Genomic DNA, 21415 nt, shown 5'->3' with positions numbered 1-21415 from the left:
AACGCTGCACATTCTTGATTCCCGTCGTTGGCGTCTCAGTGTTGCTCCCAAGATGCGTCCCACACAACCTCAGGGACGCCGGTCATACCTACGTCGTCAATCTGACAGACAACGGCGCATTCGAGTTTCTCGGAAGGATTCCCACCATCACGATCACCGCTGTGACTATCTTCGTGATCATAATCAGAAGCATACTCGCCCTGGTCGTAGTCGTAATCGCGGTCTTGGTCTTCCTGTTGAACCGGACGTCCATCAGGATTGCCATCATTGCCTTCAGGATCCTTCTCTGGCTCCCCTGCTGCAGGTTTCATCCTGCCCAAGTTGAACCTATGACGCCAACGACTCCTCCAGAAATAGCTACGAAACCGCTCTCCCCAGCGATTGCCATGGCCCACATACTGGGTGTGGGGGTCATGTGTTTCTCCAACGTGCTGAGTGGAGGTATTGTATGCGATTTGAATCCATTCAACCCCCATATATACCGATTGGCCTACAGACATATTTCCCGACCACATACCGCCGTCACTCCACAAGTTTAGAACGAGAGCGCTCGGAGACGAAGGCACGCCATAGTCCTTTTCAAGTACTAGGTCGTTATTGAGAAACCAGCGACTTTGCATCGGAAGCCAGTCAAGACGATGATCAGCCCAGTCCGTCCAAGGAACTTCAATATCGATATCGTCACTGGCCTCGGGGATCATTTCATCGGTGGTCGGGTCCCAATCCGGCTGGTTGGAGTAGTGCACACGATTAGGAGGGTCAATGGTAAGAATTTCAATGTCCGATTCGCTGTTTCGGGAGTGATAGGTGAATATCCCGGCAACGGCACCGCCGGGGGGAGGTAGTATCTTGCCCGACCCACCCTGGGAAGTTGAGTAGAGCCGCATGCGAACGCGGTAGGAACAGTGGAGAATATTCTCCGCCGAGGTCTGGACTTCGGCAGTTGAAGTGTACTCCTCATGTCTGGTTGAGCGGAGTACCAAATGGTATGATCCGTCGGAACTGCTTGCCTTGCCTTCGGTGATGTAGACGTTGTCATAGGAGTGGACGATGCTGATGGGGAACAGCGTAGACCCGACACGGTGCCAGCTCTGGATGTTCCATTCCTTAAAGAAGGCGTGTCCATTCAGGGCGTGATGACGACTGTTGATCCCCGTGGGTCCCATATTCTCCCTATCTTTCTCCTTTTTGTCATTTTTCTTCTTCATGCCCTTTTTCGGGGTGTCTCTCGCGGGAGCAGGCCGGAAATCATAGAAGCGGTAATGCTGGAAGTAGCCTGGCTCCGGCCCGGAGACCACGTAACAGTCACACTTGGGTGCGACAATATGTTGCGCGACCCGCTCGGTAGTGCTGTTAGAAGTGGAAACATCGCTCTGCAAATCTGTCTGTGACGACAAAGAGACGAGAGATCCCCCTAGGAGGATGATGAAAAGGAGAGAACTCATGCCTGCGACAGTCTCTATTTTTGAGAGAGGAAAGACGAAAGAGACAGCGGAGAATATGTATACGTTCTCTGTATGAAATTACGAGTACTGACTATGGGTATAGATATGGAGCAAGCAAGGTCTGCTTTGAGGAGGAAATTTCTGGCCGCCAGGTTCCCCTATATCGAGGGAAGCAGATGCCCACCAAGGTGAACGCACGGTGGAAGGTGCTCGCTGGAAAGACATGCTTTTCTATGTTTCCGTGGTTCCAGCGCAGTTAATGGCGAGGAGCGGCATCCGGTAGCCTCAGGGGTATGGACGAGGTCATCGTCCCCTTCTGTTGAAAAATGCCCATGATACACCGTTTTTAAACTGCATTTCTCGCCAACAAAGATAGAGAGGCTGTATTTGCAAGACATCTCATCATCATCATCATCATCATCATCATAATAATATGGACTACAAGATCGACAAGAACTTCGTCTTATAGGCACAGAATATACGGCTCCATCAAGGAAGGGAAACGTAGACTTCGTTATCAGGGGCTGGCTCGCTGTGGCCCCCCTTTTTCTGAGCGCCCGGATTTGTTTGGTGGGTTCTCGTCAGGGAACCAATCACATCGAAATCAGCCTCATGATTAGTCAACCTGCATCGGAATGGAATATCATTTATCCACTCAGCTGCCTATTTGAGCCATGTCCAAAAAAGGAAAGTGACTCTTTCCACGTCTGATCATAGGGCGGAGGGGAAGGAACAATCCAGCAGATTCCTTCCGATTCCACCTTTGACGCTGTGTTGAGTCAGCTGAGAGTGAAATGTCAGCGAGTGAGACGGAGAGCGTGAGTGAGACAGGGAAACGCCACTACATACAGAGTACATACATAATGTTGGTTGGGTCCACTTCATCTCTTGACAAGAGAGCATCGACCTTGGCTGCCATTCATATACTGCTGTTTATAACAGATATTAACCCACTGCGTCTGCTCTTCCTCGCATCTCTGTGTTGCTGCTCCACGACCATGTCCCCCTGATGAAGCTGGGTATTCATTACTGGATCCAAAGACGAGCCAACTACAAACGGCCAACCTTTGCCAGAACCTTCAAGGACTCTCTACCTTAACCTGGGAAGCCCCCCTGGATTGGTCTGGGCCCGGTACCCAACCCTCCTGATCTTTGAGGGTTTCACATCTGGTGGAATAGAAATGTACTGCTCCAGATATGTGTCTGTGAGGCAAAACGCTTGTCAATCGACGTTTGGCTCCCTCTGTGATAGTTGCCTAGCTTATCATTCCAGTGATGATGTGAGGACGACAGACCCTGGACTGAAAAAGCCTGCAAGTGCGTGTTTTGGAATCCGCCTACCCCCTTCATTGAAGGATAGGCTAACAGACCCTCTGTAGGCTGCTCCCATGAATGTCATACCCGCGAATCTATTGTGTCATCTTTGAAAAAAGTTGACTACAACTCTTCACGGGGGTACTCCGCTCGTGGACACTTGATTTCGTTGATTTGCCCTTGGCTCTTTCTTGTCAGTATTTCGGGACAAGGAGACTGCCAATCGGGACGTCTGCCCTGCCGTCTCAAGGAGGAAGCCTGGCGAGCACAGTCGCCACCAATGCCAGTACCAATGACTCAAGATTTCGGGGAAGATGAAGAAGTTTTGTAGACAACCGCAGTCGTTGCAGAATACGCCCAGCTATTTGCGGATTATTTGGAATGCCGCAGGCGAAATTATGCCTGTATTCCGCAGCGGGCTCCCAGCAACCCTGGGCACACCCGCCTCAGAAATCCTGCGGCCACAGGACAAATGATTATTTTTGAATCCAGAATACTCGGATCAGGTAATTTGCTCTGGTATGTTCAGGGTACTGCAATGATTCGCCCCAGTCTTTCCAATGATGGTCAGTTCAATAGGACCAGGATAATGATCCAGGAATGAGCGATGCCGCAGACCGGCGGCTTGTCGTCAGGATGAATCATTGCCTATTGTCTCTGATTCCAACAGTCACCCATCGCTGTCCGCATCCTGTCACGTCACAGGACCTGTAAATGGCATTTGGACGGACAGCGCCGCGACGCGGGAACCACACGAAGTCATGTGCCCATCATGTCAGCCAGGGTTTGCCGCCCATTGGCAGAACATCAATTTTCTTTTGCAGTTTTGTTCTCACACCACCTTTCTGTCTGATTCTGAGGTTTATTAATTACAGAGCAACAGGCACCAAGCCACTAGCGTCATACGCCCTTCTTACCTTTGTTACACGACCCTGGAACAGAAGCAAACTGGATCAACGCCACGCGCAGAGACAATGATCGCAACAATTTGCTCCTGGCCAATCACCCAGCAACCGGTTCTCCCTTTGAGGCCCGGGCGGAACTGGTCGGCCAATCACTGGTGGCTGCCAATGGCTTTTACGAAGCCGACGCTGCCTTGGTTTTGAGCTTAACTATTTTAAGAATAGTTAAGTTTCTTCCGCACATGAAAGGAACTGGTCACAGGTTGTTTGGTCACAAATGGCACAGTTCTGGTCTTTCACCTCTAAAAGCCTGGAAGGGTTGTCCTCGCCCTGCTATGGTTAATTCTTTGTCTTTATGACTGTTTGGGCTCCTTTGCTGCTTTTCTCCAGTCGCTGGCACTTCTGACTTGTTGCCTTGCCTTCTTTTGCCACGTCCGCAGGGCCTTGGGTTGGAAGAAGTGCAAAATTCTCAGCCCAACAGCGGCTGGGCACACTGCTGTTCTTGGCACGGAATCAGTACCGCATTGGGCCTAGTCGGGTTTCGAATACGAGGCCAGCGCATGCAAGCGAGCGCCGAGCCTGCTGAGCTTCCTGATCCGGCATAGTGCTTTGGTGTTGTGCATCATCCGCTCATGTCCGGGCGGCTTGACTTTATATCGCCAACTTGTCGGTGTTCCCGCGACTCCTTTTGCCCTGTCTGCCAAAATTGGTCATTGTCTTGTCTCTTTGATCCCAAGTGCCGCTTCCACTTTGAATTCCATCCCCATCTCCTCCCTATCGATGCCGATAAGATAATCCAGATGATACCGATACAGTATCAGACCAGCATATCCTAAATCAACTTGCAACTTTATATCTTTCAAAATGGACATTGCGTTGTGTTAGGGACGATTCCACGGTGATTCCCGTTCGCTGAAAGATGATGTCCACCGTGGAGAGAGGGAGCACCCTTCTCAGCAGATCCTCAAGCATGACAAGCACTATTTCAGTGAAGCGAGAACTTACACCCCAATCCTCCGTATCAGATCCTGCTCTTCATCATATCCACGACCGCCTTGACCAGCTCGACTGCAAAGTGCGAGAACTCCATTCCACCGTTCTGACAAAGAACGGTTATGTTGACCGACGAAACAAAGAAGATGAATCAATACTACGAGAATTTGACGCCCAAAGGTCCCTCACATCCAAAATTGAACATGCAGTTGGCAAAACAAAAACCGACGTTAATCAGATCCGAATCGACGCCTCCCATTTGAGGACTGAAATCCTCCAGCTCAGAACCCATGTTGATGAACTCGGATCAAACGATGCACTTCTGCATAGCAATGTCAGTCGCGTACAGAACGCTGTCAACCAACTCCAACTCGATGTCCAACGGCTTCACACAAACGTATGCACAACAGGAGCCGATGTGTGTCAAGTTCAGGCTATCGTTAGCCAGCTTCGGACGAGAATGAACCACACAGAACGGGTTCGTTTTAACTCCCTTGCACACACTGTCCACGCTCCAATCACCCCTGTACCGTTTGTTGAAGAGGATGGAACCGTTCGATGGCCAGAATTCTTCCCTAGAACTGTCTGGAAATTTTGGTGTTTAAAACGACGAAATAGGGGTGAGCATTACCTCTAAAAAAACGCAGATGAAGTACTGATCTCCCTTCCCCCTGACTACAGTTCACCGACTTGTTGAATTAGCGGAGTTTTACCAGCTGGAGGGATACCAATACTGGGGACGCATGCCACACCCCCATGGTTCAATATTTCCAGGAGACGGATATTTGAGTGATTCCAGTGACTCCAGTGACCTACCATCCGATCTGACTCGCGCCGAAGCTGCCCGGCTTTATCCAGAGGCTTGCCATCAGGCTTTGGCTGCCACATTAGGTTTGGTCTATTATAAAATTCGAAATGAAGTGGGCGAAGGCCCGAATCAGCACATCATCACAACTACCCACAAACGGGCCCACGACGAAATTGGATCGATAGCCTCGGGGAAACCGAAACCAGCGAAGCTCTCTCGACGATCGAACGAAATCTCTCCAGCGGCCCTCCACAAAATCGTACCGCCAGGCTCTGCTGTTGATACTAAATCCATTGTTTCAGAAGGCTTGGACAAGCTCGGCTGGAATGCATATGGCTCTCAAGTATCCGACGAAGCAATGAATAAACTCAAAGACATTGTTACAGACGAAGTCAATTCCCTCCTTCTCCAGGCCTTGGAACGTGGTCGTATTAAGATTCAACCAAGCCGAATGGAACGAAATCAAGCCTCACCAACAGGCTCCGCGAAGCTCAGTGCCCTGTCAAGATCGCCTGGCGCGGATGGTGCTGCAAGCTCGGGTGATGAGGATATGCGAACAGTTGCTACGGAGATAATATCCCCTGTCTCTTATTCTGAAGATGGCCGTTGGGCTAAAGAATAGGAATTCGACTACCAGAGTCCCTTTCCTTCGGTATATATATTATTTTTTTTCGGTGTTTGGCGGCGTTTATCAGGCATGCTTGCTCAAGCTTTTAACACAACCATACGAGTATTTGATATGGTTCAGGAGTCTTATGGTCTACGGAGTTCATACTCTTCCTCTTCCTCGACCTTTACAATATTGGCGTCCGGCGGAAATTAGATCACGTTGATATTGTACCATAGCATGCATGATACCCCCAAGATCGCCTCATGACGGATATGACCTACTACTGTTCATCGACAATGGCCGGATTGGCGTCGGAGTTTCCAACCACTAGCTTCGTCTTCTCTATATCCGGCGTTTTCAATTTGCGTCCCAAGGTACCGAATACCGACATACCTACGACCTTGCTCTCTATTATCTGATGAGATGTTCTATTTGAATCGCGCATTCTTTTTAATGGAGTTTTGTTTTGGAGTATTCTATTGTTTATGCTTTAGCTTGTTTTGTCTCATCCCACTATATACCCTCCTCGTCTATTATTCTACACCTTGGTAAAAGAAGACGGTTGCTCAGTATAGCCACATTGCTCCCAGCAAGATGGGTCATTGGCTGTGCGCGTATAGTCTTGTACTCTGGGCGTTGTTGTGTCTGATAACACCCTTAGCTACTTCGTAGATTAGTGACCGTGGGTAAATATGCTTATTAGCATATTCAACAATCCTACTCTGTGCCTTTCTAGATAACTATCATGACGCATGTAAACACAAAGCTGCCTTTGAATTTCGCCGCGACACGATGTCGTAAAGTGAAGTAACCCTTGTCCGCTGTTGGATCACGCTCTCTCAGCGTCCATCTCGGATCCTTGACATGCTTACAGGGGCCAGGAGGAGTTTTCGGATCGTGTTGGAACATCCTTCTAAAACGGCCCTGAGCACCTAAAACTGCGAAGTACGGATTCATGAATCCAGAAATTAAAAATGGAATAATATTTTTCAACCCTCCTAAAACTACTACATACCAATCCATATCTGACCAGAGGTCCCAAGGTTGCCCGGAGTGAAATATACCCTGACTGGCGCGTCAGGTTTCAAAAGTAAGGTACTCCGTACAAGAAGAGGAGAGTACAGGCTTCCCCTCGTATTATCGACAGAAGAGGAAGAGGGAAATTTAGAGGAACCTTGGGAGGAAGGGGAAATTCTGTACGTCGACAACCTGAAGGAAAAGAGAGGAAGAAATAAAAAGTTACAAGGTATACACGCACACACATACACACCCCCTGAATACATACGAAGAAGGGAATCTAAACAAAGGAAAGAAATACAGAACAGAAATACAAACCGTATGTAGGGGACACAAGAGGAAAAGAAAGAGAAAAAAAAAAAAAAAGAAAGAAAAAGAAAATAAGAAAAAAAAGAGACTAAATGAATGCAGAACAAAAAGAAAAAAAAAAAAAAAATAAGAAAAGTGCCACTGCAAAAATGTATACATCATTCCGTTTCCACATTGCGGTTTTATCAGGACAATCTGCGAAGATAATTTATTCACGCAACAACATGTACAGTGCCGGCTCTCATCGTGTCGTGGCTGGCACTCTTGTGAACGGTCTCACCGCTCTGCTGGTCGTCGGCATCAGCCTCGTGCGCACGCTCATCATCATCCTCTAGGATCCTAGTTGGCAAATCACCAGGTCCGTATTGCTGACTCGATCGCTCTGGCATCGTGGAGCTGCTCACCATCGACATGGACGTGCTGGAGCGATTGTGCACGAGATCAGGCGTCGGTGGGATGCTGGAAATGCTGGAGTTTCGACCGTCCGGGGTAAGGAGGTTATCACCATGTTCGCTCCCTGGACGGGAAGATGGCTCCTGGCTACCGTCTTCGTTAGGGTGGAGCTTGTTGTTTCGTTGCTCCCTCTCTTGTTTATTGGCCTCATCCTCGAGCTCAGCGTCTTGCGCGAGGTGGAGGCCTTCGACGGCAGCGGCACACTGTTCGCTGATGTTGCGGATAATGTCGGCAATAGCATCAGTCTTGGCCCGGAGATGGCGGTCTGCGACGTCGGTGATGCTAAGCTGGGAATACCGCTTGTGTTTTCCGAGGCCGAGGAGTTGGCTTTCCATCTCTGGGCTCACATCGTCGCCATCAACACTGCCGGCACGGCTTGATGCACCGAGTCTAGCGATGGATCTGCGAGCAGAAGGGGTCTTGGATCGATCACCATCGCATTCTTCGTCTTCTGGAAGATCTTCGAAGCTCTCATCGGCATATTCAGATAATTCGGGTACATCGCTGATAGACCGGATAATGTGCTCCATATGGTGATTCTGAGCGTTGATAAGGCTCCGAAGATGAAGGACCACGCGCTGGGCTTCATCGCGCTGTCGGGTAAGGGTTGTATTGGTGTGTTGAAGGGCAGAAATTTCTTTCTGGTTGCGTTGCCTCTCTCGCTCCAACTCTTCTGCAATTTCTTGCTGCAGAACAAGAGCTTCCAAGGCGTCATCTCGCTGTTTCTCAGTACCCGAAAGACGCATGGTGAGACGGGCGGCATCGTCCTTCTGCTGGTCAATAAGTGCAGTAAGCCGACGATTCTCGCGCTTATGGCTTTCAATCTTGACTTTGAGTTCTGAGGTTTCTTTGGTGAGTTGCTCAGCGAATGCTTGGAATTTGAGGAACTGGATGGCCATGTTAGATAAATTTGTAGAGGAAATAAACGGCATTCAACCGCCGGGGGGGGGGGGGGGGGGGGGGGGGGGGGTGTTAGCGACTGACCTGCTGCTTCCACGTCTCGAGCTCTTCAACCAAGAAGTTGTTTCGTTTGTTGACCTTGGACAGTTCAGTATCCATTCTTCCTTTGAGGTTAATGAAGTCCTGCCATGCCTCAAGAGCGTCTCTCGAGTACTGATTCCGCTCTCGAACAATTTCATTAAGATGTCTCATGGAGATCTTGGTCATCAATGGCTTCTTCACGGATCCACCAAAGATCGCCTTCACTCCAGTGTTGCGGCCCTGCTCACGGTTAGATGACGAACAACCTGACGTATGAGGGGAGATCGAGCTCACCAATTTCTCACAAACATGGTCCATCACAGCCATCACTGCATCCTGGTTCCACCAGCTAGGGTCCTGGATGCTTTCCACTTCGCCTCTCATAACAATAATCTGACCGGCTGGGATCAACTTCCCTCCACCGTAGGCGGTTCGGAGATGTTGAGGCACACCGCTAGGGCTAACATCACCATTGAGCGCCTGCGTCAGGCGGTTAATCATCTTGGTTCTCTGTCCTTGGGTCAAAATATTTGGTGGGCTGGAAGTCAAGACGAAGTTACGATCCAAATCGACGACCAATGCGTCAGAAGGTGCTGCGAAGAGAGTTCGGCACTCAGCGGTAACACCCAAGATATAAGGGCCGGGCTCTTGCACCAGCTCCTTCACATGCCGAGCATGCACGACTGGGTTGTACAAGCCGCTCCATTCGTACACCCGGACGCAGAATCGAATGGTCTCGGCCGCAATTGTCAAAATGGCGGGATAGTGGCTGACAAAAATGATACGGCGCGTTGGAGAAACAGCCGCTTCAACAACACCAACGATGTTCGGGATAGACAAACAGTTGAACAGTGGCCACATGGCAAAGTTCTGGAAGCCAGTTGGCGAAGAGGGGAATTGATAGCATAGAGCATAATCTTTCATGTCGATACGGACCAAGTCGTTAAGACGTGGCGCGGGGAAGCTCAGAATGCGCGAGACCTCCTCTGCATGGAAGAGATTTGTCGCCTTGTTCCAGTGAATCCACATTCCACGGAGATAGTCTCCCAGCAGGTTGTAGAGTGGATATCGGGACAGGAAGCTTAGGCAGTACGGAATCCAGTAGGTCTCCTCTGGATTGTCATAGAAGTCGGGTTCAGTTTTCTTGCGAAGTTCTCTGATGGTCTCGGCGCGCTTCTCATCGGCGCGGGACCAGACACGCAGGGCAATGCCGTAGAGAGTGTGAGTCGAGTCCTGTTGAAGAACGAACGAATGGTGCACGCAATGAGGCTGGCTCTTGCCAGTGCAGATTTCAACGTCGTGAGGGAAACAGGCCTGTTCATCGATCAGTACATGTCTCATAGAGAGAAAGCAAAAAAAAAGGTCGCCCCATCACACAGTGCCTGTGGAGTTCCTTTCCTTTCCACTTACCCTCATTGCCGCATGTAATGCCCTTGCAATCTCATTATCCTGTTCCAATCGCGGGCTGCTTCCCAGAATCTCTGGGAGCCAAAACTGGCCGACCGCTCCCTTCATATGGCCGATCTTTCCCTGGGACGGTGGAGGGGCCTTAACCCATTGAGAAGGCTCACGGCCCACCCCACAGACCATGTAGGCGTGGGTGAGGGTCTTGGGAATCCTCTGGGCGGGCTTCATGTTCAGGGTTGAAGGAATGGGCTGCGTGATGCGCGAGTGCAGAGAAGAAGTGCGGCTGGGGATGACCAGCGAGCTGTCTCCCTGATCGCCACGAGTGAGGGGACGGTCGCGGGTTGAGGGACGAACGAAGGAGGGGTGGTCTCTCAATGAAGGCGCCATTGCTAACAAAAATGGCTGGATGATCGACTGTTAAACAAACGGTGATGGTGCGACTCGGGCACTATGTGTGTGTGTGTGTGTGTATATGTGTTGTGTATGTGTACAAAGCTTCAGCCGGATAGATACCCTTGGGAGACTTTGACCGGATGGGAGAACCTGCACCCAGTTTTCACCTGAAGCTCGAGAAGGACAAAAACGGTATAAGGAACCAACAAACACAATTGAAATCGAGATAAGAGCTCTCTGCCAGAGTGACAAATGGGGGGGAGGGAGTTGGAAGAGACGAAGGGTACCTCGACAGGTTAGTCCAAACAAGGCCTGTTAGGGTGTATTCTGTCTCTCTCTCTCTCTATCTCTCCCTATTAACGAACGATAGCGACAAGCAGTGAAATGCCTCGCTGCGAGCTCCAGGCTGCGGTTTAGGACACGAGAGGACACCTCATCCGTCACTGCTTCATCGAGATCAATTTTAACAGCGGGATTGGCAGAAAGGATTGGGCATGCAAGAGGGATAGCAGAAGGAAGACGACGACTACGACGAGGGATGAGAGAGAGGGAGAGGAGAGGAGAGGATATAGATCCGGGATGGGAGGAGAAGGGGGGGCGCCGCAAGAAAAGTGCGGTTTTTTTGGGGGGAAGACGGCGAGCGGACAGGGGGCACAGGGAGAGCTAAGGCTTGACCCGGCCGCACCCACTCCAGGCAAGGGGAAAAAGCAACAAAATGGGCTCGACCGACGGCACTTTAGCAGCCCTCTCGCTCGCATCGCTGCATCCCACGGCCCTGCGCTAGCCACCGACGCGGCCGCAAACCTACGCTCCAAGCAGCCAATGATCCGTGATCGCGAGCCCACTGCTCATCTCCAGCGACATGCTCCACCCGGGCCATCCGCTGCCCTCCAGAAAGGAAGAAGAAAAAAAAAAAAAAGGGCAGCGGGAAAGGCAAAAAAAAAATGAGTTTAGAACAAAACCTCCTCGGCCATGGCACCAGGCTAACGACTGCTATCCCCGTTGATTCGTCACATTCTAAGATGAGACTCCGCTCCTGGGCTTTCGTGACATCCGACGTCTGAAACTCTCACATCCCACGATCAGGCGCGGGTGGTTGAAACTCGATCGCTCCAAAAACACCATCGTTGAGCTGAGGGTGGCCGATCTGTTTTGGAGTGGTAGTTTCTGAAGGACAGCAAGAGGTGCATCGTTCGTGCGAGTTTTTCTTACGGCCCAGTTCGGCGAGCCGGTGTCTCTCTCCTCTTTTCCTCTCTATATCTCTCTCTCTCTCTCGCTCTCTCGAACGCCGAGAGGAACGATAGATCAGCATTCTTCCCCACCCACAATCTGCGGCCCTTCGACCCAGAGGAACTTGTCTTCTCGCAATCATAGTTTTTGCTCTATGTTCTGGCGTGGGTCTCCCAAGGTGCCTGGTCGCCCGCCTTTTAACCATGGTTCTTCCCGAACTGCCGGTAAGTCAATTCAAATAATGGGAACGGATCAAGGGACTGCTGTCAATGCACTCCGCATTATGTGGATGTTTATCTCGGCTCGGTTCAGGCGTCAACTACCCTCGGGCGGGATCTCGAAAGTACGTACGATAATACGGAGTAAACCCAAGGTGCAACTGCTAGCGACAGAGAGAGGTGCCTGGTTCCTTGAAAAGCGTGGCAGCACCTGGCCAATACCAGTCCGATTATATCGCACTTGACAGCGTATCCCTGCTCGACAGAAGAGTCTGCAGCTGCGCAGCTGCCGCTGTATAAAAATGAGGAGTCGATCATCTGATCCTGCTACTCCGTAGCTATGCATTATTATTATGATTATGATTATTATTATTATTATTATTCACCGAGCAGCTTGTTGCTTTGACCTCTTCCAGCTCCCTGGATTGACTTTGGTTCAAGTAGCCGGGGGTTGGGGGAGCGACGATGTGCGGCATTTCGCAACCTTCTCCTCTTCGTCTCTTTATTCCATGGGATCATCGCCAAGCAGGCCTGATTGATCCTTTCCAACTCTAGAAACGTCTCAAGAAACGATCTCTATTCCCTGGCTATGATGGAGGAGAAAAATGCTCAAATATCTCCATAAACAAAATATCGCTCCAAACCCCAGTTGGCGGAAATAGCCTTTGGCAAACAAAAATAGGGGGCCGAAACGCAAACAATTTACGGAGTACATATACAAAGTACAGAGTACATGAGCTCCGAATACAGCCTACGGTGAGGGCAAGGTTCATTGCCATCTCCTTGGATTATCCTTCGTCCTTTGGACAGAGAGTATATATGTCCGTTGGTAGAGTATATGAACCAGAGTGTGAGGTTACTCCATTTACGATCGAGTCGACCGCCGTACCTCAATGGAGTCTCTGAGCCACCGTGATTCGATATTTGCACACCGCTCCAATTAAAAAAAGAAAAAGGCTCTCAGTCCAAGCTGGATCCTTCTCTTTACGCAAGGGACACTACCATCGTATCATGGATTTCTTAAGCTGTTGAACAGGGCTGATACGTTGAATGCGCTCCGTTGCTCCGTCACCGGGCTGAATATGGATGTCGTGAAACCAGTGCCAACTGGGTAGCCCAGACAACGTCAGAAATGACAGCCCATCATCTTCTATGCTCGTGAGGTTTGATCCTCAAGGTGTAGCAGAGACAGACCCTGCAGACGCATTTACTGCTTCGACTTGAACCCTTCATGCACATTAATTAAAAAAAAAAAAAAAAAAAAAATGCACCCCAGCTTATTCTCTCTCTATAACTAATAGTATCCCGCAGCAATCCTCGTTGGATTGGGGATTCCGGCGACACTCTCAAAGAAAATGGAGATCGGTGAGAATGTCGAAAAATCGATCAGTCTGGAGTAAAATGATCGACCGCGTTTGCGACCGAATTCGCGGAAGCCGGTATCAGGAATTCACACGACGTAGGCTGCATTTATCTTCAGAATATCAACTATCGAGATACTCTGTACTTAGATGCCATGGAGGTCCCCAAGACGGTATCTTGTTGAATTCCCGAGGCAGATGTGTGGCTGGCTGATCGCACGGTGCCGCCGCTATCGCAGCCTTGTAGCAATTGTCGGTCAATCGATCGATCGCATCGAGAGGAAATGGCAAGATTTGGCTTTTGGTTGGACTCTCATCCACCAAAACTCTGCCGAAACTTAAAAAAGCCCAGCCGAACGAAAACAGCAAAATAATGTCATCGTGAAGTGAACCCATAGTTAATTAACAGTTACAAACTTGAATCAGCAAAAAATTCAAGCTGTGAAGCCCCGGGCTGTTCAAGTAAAGCAGAGAATCCAGCTGAACCCGAGACAGGCCAAAAACGAGGTGCATATTTTTCTGCCGTCGCGAATCGGATTCACACCCAAGCTTCGAAAACATGGCCGGGGCATCTCTCTCCGAGCTATGCACGATCTGGTAAGCTCGTCCTCTGTCTGTCTATCGTGGTTTTGTCCATGATCTGACATCCTTGAATACGTGCAGCCACACCCACCTCCCCAAGTACACCTGTCCACGCTGCTCAACCCGCACCTGCTCACTACCTTGCTCCAAGCGCCACAAACTCTGGTCGCAGTGCTCCGGCGTCCGCGATCCAGCGGCCTATCTCAAGCGGAAAGAACTCGCAACGCCCGCCGCTTTCGACAAGGATTTCAACTTCATCACCGAGATCGAGCGCTGCCTGGAACGCGCGGATCGAGATGCAGAGAATCGAGGGATCATGCTGGAAGATGAAGAGAGGAGCAAGAAGAAGAGACGGACGGGGGAGTTTACAAAGGGAGAGGCATTGCTGAGGCGCATCGAAGAGAGTGGGGTGGATGTGATAAGAGCGCCGAAGGGGATGACGAGAAGTAGGCAGAATATGTCGCAGTGGCATAAGAAGTACGTCTCGCTCTGGCCCTGGTGCCGACTCCGGCTTGTGCCTTGGAGTTCTGTTTCATGATCTCGTTGTAGCTACTGACAGTCGTGGTTTAGGCATAAGTGCGTGAATTGGACAGTAGAGTGGATCTTCCCGGACGGGCAAAAGACGATTACTAGGTGTCTTGAGACGATCACGATTGGGACTGCTTTTTCGAGGACCCCTTACGCGAAGGAGCATGACCTCGTTGAAAAAGAGCAGACAAGCAAAGCCAAGCCCATGCGATCAATTCCGAGTTCAGATTCAAAAGAAGAACCCGAGCCACGACCCGAGCTTGACGCTGGGAAAGAGATCACTGGAGAAGCTTCTCGCGATGGGGGAGAGCGTTCTCGTACCCTCACACCCGAGGAATCTCTACCTCTTACCGGACAATCAAACCCGGAACAACTGTCCACGAAGACTGAGGATCAAAATACCAGTACGAATGAGAAGGGTACACCGAAAATCAGCCCCGAAATTCACCTTTACCTCCACCGGCCCCGAACGCGCGCCAATATACCAGTTCTCGTCCCCCTCCCTGCATCAGTGACTTTATCCGAAGCTCTCAGAGGCAGGAAGGTCCTTGAATTTCCAACACTATACGCCTTATCTCTCCCTCCTGATCAGCTCGCTGGTGGAGAATATATGCTTGAAGCAGACTATCTGGCGCAATACGGAGCGGAGGAGAAAATGGCAGAAGAGCAAGGGAACAGTGATGGTCAAGGGGTCGGCCAATATATGGCGGATGAAGCCCAGAAGCTGGAAAATGTCGACGAGTCCAAGGTCTTGGAAGTTTTGAATAAAGATCTAGGTGGCGAAGAGTGACCATTGTTATGTCGCTGAGTCCATCACTGTCTGATTATGATGGTACGGCTTGCGACATATGATGTTGGCTCCGTGACTACCTCTGCATTCTATACCCTGCTTTTGTCCCATCTTGGCAAAAGGGTTGGATCGGGTAATAGATTACGAATGCCTAATGGCGAGCTTCCATGAGGGTAAAGAATGCCAAATTTGCAACTTCTGCCCTTTACCTAAAGTTGTACTATTTATAATAGTTATCATAAATTCTCAGCACGTTCGATTGAGGCTCAATGCAATCCAAGGATATATATGATGTAATCCTGTTTACACATTGCGTTTAAACGTTTAATCAATGACCCGAAAGGTATTCTGGATGGGAGTAGGTCTAAGTCATCTATCCCATTGCTCTAAGCCAGCTTCCCTGGAACAAACGGGTGACCGGCACTCAATCCTCCACAGACTGCCCAGGCCTGTCCGTTCACATAGCTGCTCTCATCACTGCCTAAAAACAACGCCGCTCTTGCAATTTCATCCGCAACAGCACCTCTCCGCAGAGGGTTCAATTGGCCGATCTTCTTCTCCGTACCCCTTGCCCGCGCCATGTCGTACATGCCTTTCGTCATACCTGTCTCAACCACGCCTGGGCAGAGGGCGTTTACACGGATTCCAGTACCGGCGAGCTGGAAGGCGCAGGTTTGTGCGAGCGAGACAACGGCGGCTTTGGATGCGGAGTAGTCTGTTGAGCCGGCGTTGGAGCGAAGACCGGCGACGGAGGCGGTGAGGATGATGCTACCTGACGGGTAGGGTTTGGAGGCAGAGGTGGTCTGCATTGCGAGAGCGGCGTATTTGGTTGCGAGGAAGGGGCTGGATAAAATGTGAGTTTGGCATTGCCCAAAAAAAAAAAAAAAAAAAAAAAGGAGGGTAATTCTTTGTTTTATTTGGTTATGAGATGTTTGGATACGCACCCCTTGGCATTTGTTTCCATTGTCTTCATGAAATCATCTCCGGTGATTTCGGTGAAGATCTTGGGCTGGCCGACGATGCCTGCGTTGGCGAACATGATATCCAGCCGACCGTATCTCTGCATGGCCTCGTCGACGACGGCTTTAACCTGCTCTTCATTTCCTGCGTCGAATTGGCGAGCGTGGATGTCGACGTTTGGATAGAGGGACTCGAGCTCCCGCTTGTGCACGTCGAGATAGGTGGAGGAGAAGTCACATATGAAGACCGCTTTGGCGCCATTACGGGCAAACTGGTGGGCAGAGGCGCGGCCAATGCCGATGGGCGAGTTGGTCCCGGTGACGATGACGACTTTGCCTTTGCAGCGACTGTTATTATCATATCAGTGAGTGTACAATGTCAAGGCCGTTGCAGAAGTGTATACGTACGGTCCCACGGAATCGGGGGCAACCTCCCTGATGCGAGGAATATTTTCGAAGGTGCCGGCGTCGGGTATGCCCTCGACGAGCTGCTGGCTCAAGGCCTGTAGCCTCCTTTTCGCAACGGCAGTCATATCGAAGAAGCCTGGAAAGTTACAGGGCAGAAGTGGACAGCACCGGGAAACGAGGGAAAAAGACCAAAAGAAGGGCTATTAATCCTCAGCCGGAATCTTTCCAATGGCTATATGAACAGAAGACGGTTGCCGGCAGCATGGAGGGCGCGCCAGTTCGGTGCTGCTGACGAGTGACACGGAGAGCTGCGTCCACTCGTTTCGCCGCGCTTGAACGGCTGAACTGCGCTCGAACTTCCGAGGTTCAACGAGCAGAAGACGAACCTTAATAAAACATAATCACACTAGTCCTGGTCTGGCTAGCGCAGAATATTGTTATACAATCTCGGATAAATATAGATCCATTTCTTGGCGTTTCAGCCCACGTGTCACGTCATCGCCCAAAGCGGAAAGGCGGCTGATCAGTCAGCAGCGGTCGCCCGCGATGACGAGATGATACATGATGCGTCAAGGACTGCCAGTTCATTTGTTGCTGTGATCCTTTTGCTCGCTGTGTCTCCAGGCCTGTGTCACTCTCTTCCTCGACGGTTTGCGTCCAGGTGGCCTCAAAGGATTTTCCGCCAGCAGAGTGAGCAAGCGTTGACTGGCCCTTCAATGATTCTAAGATTGCTTTCAGAAGCAGGGTTTCTTACGGACCCCCCTAAAATTGCGCTCTAGACCTTTTCTTTTTTTCTTCCCACATCCTCGCCAGCTTTTTGCAGGAAGATATATCGGATAGAAAAAGGCATAAGGATGCTTACAATCTCAGGAAGACAGGGACTTGACTGATACACCCGTTCTTTTCCGTCTCGCCCCTCTTCACAGCACCATTCATGCATAGCAGAGGAAATCCTACTCGCTTCTCCTCTTGAGAGCAATTATGGCCGAGCCAATCGTCCGCCCTGCTAACAGCCAAAAGCGATCATCTTCACAGACCTCTACATCGTCTCGGAGGAGCCAGAAAGCGAAAACTCTTCGGGGAAAACCACCGCAACGACTTTCGACATGTTCCTCTACCCAGTCGACAGACCTTACCTCTTTCCCTTCCTTATCTCCAGATAGATCACCGGCGGGTTTCTACGGCGAGCCTGCAATAAATCACGCCCTGAGCCAGGCGTTATTGCTAGAGGATGATACACGGACCCAAGGAGCAGAGCGTGGACGCAAAGCTACCCTTGCTGGCCTCACAACGAGCCTGCCTCAGGTTGCCGGTCGGGCTGCCTTGTTCAGCGACTCTGTCCCGTTTCAAGACGTGCCGGGCTCGCTCCACCTTGCCGGTGACGACCATATTGAACGGCTCATTGCTCGTACAGGTGCCATAAAACTGGTGAGACAGTTTGCGAGGGATCTCGCCCTGCGGGATGCTGAAATATCGGCACTGCGGCTCCGTGCCGACGAAAGGGAGCGTGAACTGAAAAAGATGCTTCGTGAAATGGAAGTTTCGAATCAAGATATTGAACGTCGCCTCTATGTGCTTGAGAACCCGGCGGACGGACAGGAAGCTGACCGTGGGTCTGATCAAAAAACCTCGTCGACTGAGCAGCGGAATCATACCGTCACTATCGACCACATGATGAACCAAGCTATGCTCGATGATGTTGGTGGCCTGATTCTTGATGCTACAGCATATGATAAGGGAAAGGACGATTTACAGGCGACTATCCGTCCCAACCGCGTTGACGGCGATACACGATCTGGCAATTCGAGCCTACGATCTGTCAAGAAGCCAGTCGTTGCCACGCGTGGATGGCAGGACTACATTTGGGGAAGTAGGGCTCCTAGCCGCAAGACTAGTGGAGCAAGTAGCGTGATTAGTGAAACTGGGGAGAGAGACGATGAACCGGCGATTCGCGTGCCACAATCCCGTGTGCCTAGCGGTCCGGGTCGTCGTAAGGCTTTGGATTCGGATTTGTTTCTGCCGCCTGAGGCTGACTCCACGCCCACTATACTTACGGAACCAGATAACTTGAAGCCGGGTGATGGTGACGATAGCAGCATCCGTTCAAAGCGGTCAGCAAGGTCCGTAACTTCTTGGACTGTGAAGCTGTTCGCAGGAAACCACCAAGCGAGCAAGGATGGCGGGACAGTTCGTAGTCGAGCAAGATCTGATACTCCAGACTCTTTGCACCGGAGCTCATCACCCGCAATGCCGCCAAAGGCAGCTGGTTCTGCTGTGGCGGCTTTAAAACGTATAAACGGCGGTACCGGTGTCCAGTCACTGTCCGGAAGGTCCTCTGCGGCGTCCAGCATTCGTGGCTCGAACAAAAGTGCTATTACTACTACTACTTCAGCTTCACGACGAAATACTGTTCAAACGGTCGCTCCAGAACAGAGAAGTGCAAAGGGCGATTCGACACATCTTGGCCCAGTTGAAATGGACGCCATCCTTCCGATGGAGTCTCGCCCCCCAACACTCACTCATATCTACAACGATTACAATCCGGGGGAACTGCTCACCGATCGTTTTGGGTTTATCTATGACCAACGAAGGAATAGACGACAAAAGGAGGCTAGCAGCGAATGTATAAAGCAGGTTAATAATAAAGACGTCAGTGGCTCTCAAAAAGGGAACCAGAAAGGCTCGGAAGATGCTGAAGGTGAGAGTACAGCTGCCAATGAATGGCAGGATTATCTCAAGGTTGCCACGAAACCAACTGAACTCCTCTCTCACACCCCCGCCGCTGGTCCGATTATTGTAGTAGAACCTACAAAACCTCGCTCTTCGTCAGTCACCATTGGAAAAGATGGATCTCTCTCGGTGGTTCACTCAAGCCCTCAACTTTCTACCCTTACATCAACGGTTGTAGAAACATATGGTGAATTCGCAGGAACGCCCACTGAATCTCAGGCTTTAGAACCAGCAACATCAGAGCAAGAGCCGGTGAGACTGCTGCTCCAGCGTTTGACAGATCTTCACGATTCTTCTCAGCGAGAACGGACCGTCAAATGGAATGAGTTCATGCGCAAAGTTCGTGCCGAGCGACGGAAAGAAGGTGAAGCTGCGGCTGCTTCGGCAGCCCAAGACCGCTCCAATATTTCTCTTGACATGCCCGAAGTTGCCATTGCGGATGGAGAGGTAGTTGGCATAGCGGGTTTGGGAAATAAAGGCAAGGTCGGTCGCGCAAAGTGGCGGGAATTCAGAACGCTTGTCCTTGGGGGTATTCCAGTCGCATATCGTGCCAAAATTTGGGCCGAATGTAGTGGAGCCTCTGCAATGCGAGTTCCGGGATATTACGAAGATCTTGTCAAAGGAAGCTCAAACCACGATGCAGACCCGAGCATCATTGCACAAATTGACATGGACATCAATCGGACCTTGACAGACAATGTATTTTTCCGAAAGGGCCCAGGTGTTGCGAAGTTGAAGGAGGTTCTCCTTGCATACTCGCGACGCAATCCGGAAGTGGGATATTGCCAGGGGATGAACTTAATTGCTGGCTCTTTGCTGTTGATTATGCCTACTGCGGAAGATGCGTTTTGGGTTCTGACTTCTATTATTGAGAAGATATTCCCTCCCCATTACTATGACCACGGTTTGGTTGCCTCCCGCGCAGACCAGCAGGTGCTTCGACAATATGTGGCCGAAATTCTACCTAAATTATCCTTGCACTTGGATGATCTGGGCATAGAACTTGAGGCTCTGACGTTTCAATGGTTCCTTTCTGTTTTCACGGACTGCTTGTCTGCCGAAGCATTGTATCGTGTTTGGGACGTGGTGCTGTGCCTTAGTGCCCCAGCGATGTATATTCCTCCCACTGCACCACAGCCTCAGAAACTCTCTACCGCGGATTCCAGCAACGGCAATGCCTTATCCGCGCCCGGTACACTTACCAATCCGACACCCACCTCAACGGCACCGTCTGTCTCCGAAAACGAAGTGTCCAACAACACCGGTGGTGGTAGCACATTCTTATTTCAAGTCGCATTGGCTCTGCTCAAGCTCAATGAGCAGCAGTTACTCAGTACCTGTTCCACTCCCGCTGCAATCTATACGTACATCAATCACCAGATGACAAATCACGCGATTAGCATCGACGGCCTTATTGAGGCCAGCGATGCTCTACGGAATGTCGTCAGGAGGGAAGACGTACTTGCACGACGAGCTGCTGCCATGAAAGCCATGATTGCAGCCAAGCCATCGCCAGGGTCAAATAGTCAACGCTCCGTTGACTACGATGACTCGACAAAGGTATCAGACTGTGGAAATGTTTAGATATAAATTCGCTCCTTAAGATGTTTTTCTATTTATATATTTTCCTTTGTTGTGTTGCATTTGACGGGTGTTCATTCCATAGCATTAGCCATACAAGATACCCACTCCTTTGGCTTCAATTTGTGTGATAACATGGTGATTCCTTTCTGTACTCTCTTCAAGGCTTTCGCTCCAATGTTTATATATATTCACCTCTCTGAATTTGGGTGGCAGTACATACTCGACTTAATACACATTCCTTTATCCCTCACATCTACTATAACACTCTTCTTGCGAGCTGCATTCTCTTGGGTGACTAGGCAACGATGTCTTGAAACCTACGCGATTCTTGACTAACCTATGCCTTGAATGACCTCCTTTCTCCCAGGCGACAAGGCGCACAGCACTTTCTAA

At 50.4% G+C, this 21415-nt stretch overlaps 6 protein-coding genes across 6 annotated transcripts; 3 read left to right on the top strand and 3 right to left on the bottom strand.

The window, feature by feature from the left end:
* Positions 1 to 35: 35 nt before the first annotated feature.
* Positions 36 to 1445, bottom strand: D8B26_005111 (uncharacterized protein; the record flags this gene model as incomplete). The annotated part of the gene is made up of 1 exon (XM_066124720.1): positions 36 to 1445. The coding sequence occupies one exon, from the start codon at positions 1443 to 1445 to the stop codon at positions 36 to 38; it is 1410 nt and encodes a 469-aa protein (XP_065980801.1).
* Positions 1446 to 4020: 2575 nt separating this feature from the next.
* On the top strand, positions 4021 to 6801 carry D8B26_005110 (uncharacterized protein). The gene is made up of 2 exons (XM_003066657.2): positions 4021 to 5274; positions 5336 to 6801. The coding sequence occupies exons 1-2, from the start codon at positions 4581 to 4583 to the stop codon at positions 6082 to 6084; spliced, it is 1443 nt and encodes a 480-aa protein (XP_003066703.1). The 5' UTR covers positions 4021 to 4580; the 3' UTR covers positions 6085 to 6801.
* A 261-nt stretch (positions 6802 to 7062) lies between these two features.
* D8B26_005109 (uncharacterized protein) lies at positions 7063 to 10626 on the bottom strand (the record flags this gene model as incomplete). The annotated part of the gene is made up of 4 exons (XM_003066658.2): positions 7063 to 8738; positions 8836 to 9072; positions 9127 to 10146; positions 10243 to 10626. The coding sequence occupies 4 exons, from the start codon at positions 10624 to 10626 to the stop codon at positions 7611 to 7613; spliced, it is 2769 nt and encodes a 922-aa protein (XP_003066704.1). The 3' UTR covers positions 7063 to 7610.
* Positions 10627 to 14000: 3374 nt separating this feature from the next.
* Positions 14001 to 15342, top strand: D8B26_005108 (uncharacterized protein; the record flags this gene model as incomplete). Its single annotated transcript, XM_003066659.2, has 3 exons — positions 14001 to 14038; positions 14105 to 14500; positions 14594 to 15342. 3 exons carry the CDS (start codon positions 14001 to 14003, stop codon positions 15339 to 15341), a joined length of 1182 nt encoding a protein of 393 aa, XP_003066705.2. The 3' UTR covers position 15342.
* A 316-nt stretch (positions 15343 to 15658) lies between these two features.
* Positions 15659 to 17050, bottom strand: D8B26_005107 (uncharacterized protein). The gene is made up of 3 exons (XM_003066660.2): positions 16709 to 17050; positions 16286 to 16648; positions 15659 to 16184 (listed from the first exon to the last, which is right to left on the bottom strand). The coding sequence occupies exons 1-3, from the start codon at positions 16831 to 16833 to the stop codon at positions 15728 to 15730; spliced, it is 945 nt and encodes a 314-aa protein (XP_003066706.2). The 5' UTR covers positions 16834 to 17050; the 3' UTR covers positions 15659 to 15727.
* A 639-nt stretch (positions 17051 to 17689) lies between these two features.
* On the top strand, positions 17690 to 21022 carry D8B26_005106 (uncharacterized protein; the record flags this gene model as incomplete). Its single annotated transcript, XM_003066661.2, has 1 exon — positions 17690 to 21022. The coding sequence occupies one exon, from the start codon at positions 17690 to 17692 to the stop codon at positions 21020 to 21022; it is 3333 nt and encodes a 1110-aa protein (XP_003066707.2).
* Positions 21023 to 21415: the final 393 nt, after the last annotated feature.

The sequence above is a fragment of the Coccidioides posadasii genome, chromosome 3, assembly GCF_018416015.2.
Source record: "Coccidioides posadasii str. Silveira chromosome 3, complete sequence".
In the NCBI taxonomy this organism is placed as follows: domain Eukaryota; kingdom Fungi; phylum Ascomycota; class Eurotiomycetes; order Onygenales; family Onygenaceae; genus Coccidioides; species Coccidioides posadasii.
The sequence above is the reverse complement of the archived record's forward strand: the minus strand, read 5'-3'. Positions and strand labels throughout refer to the sequence as shown.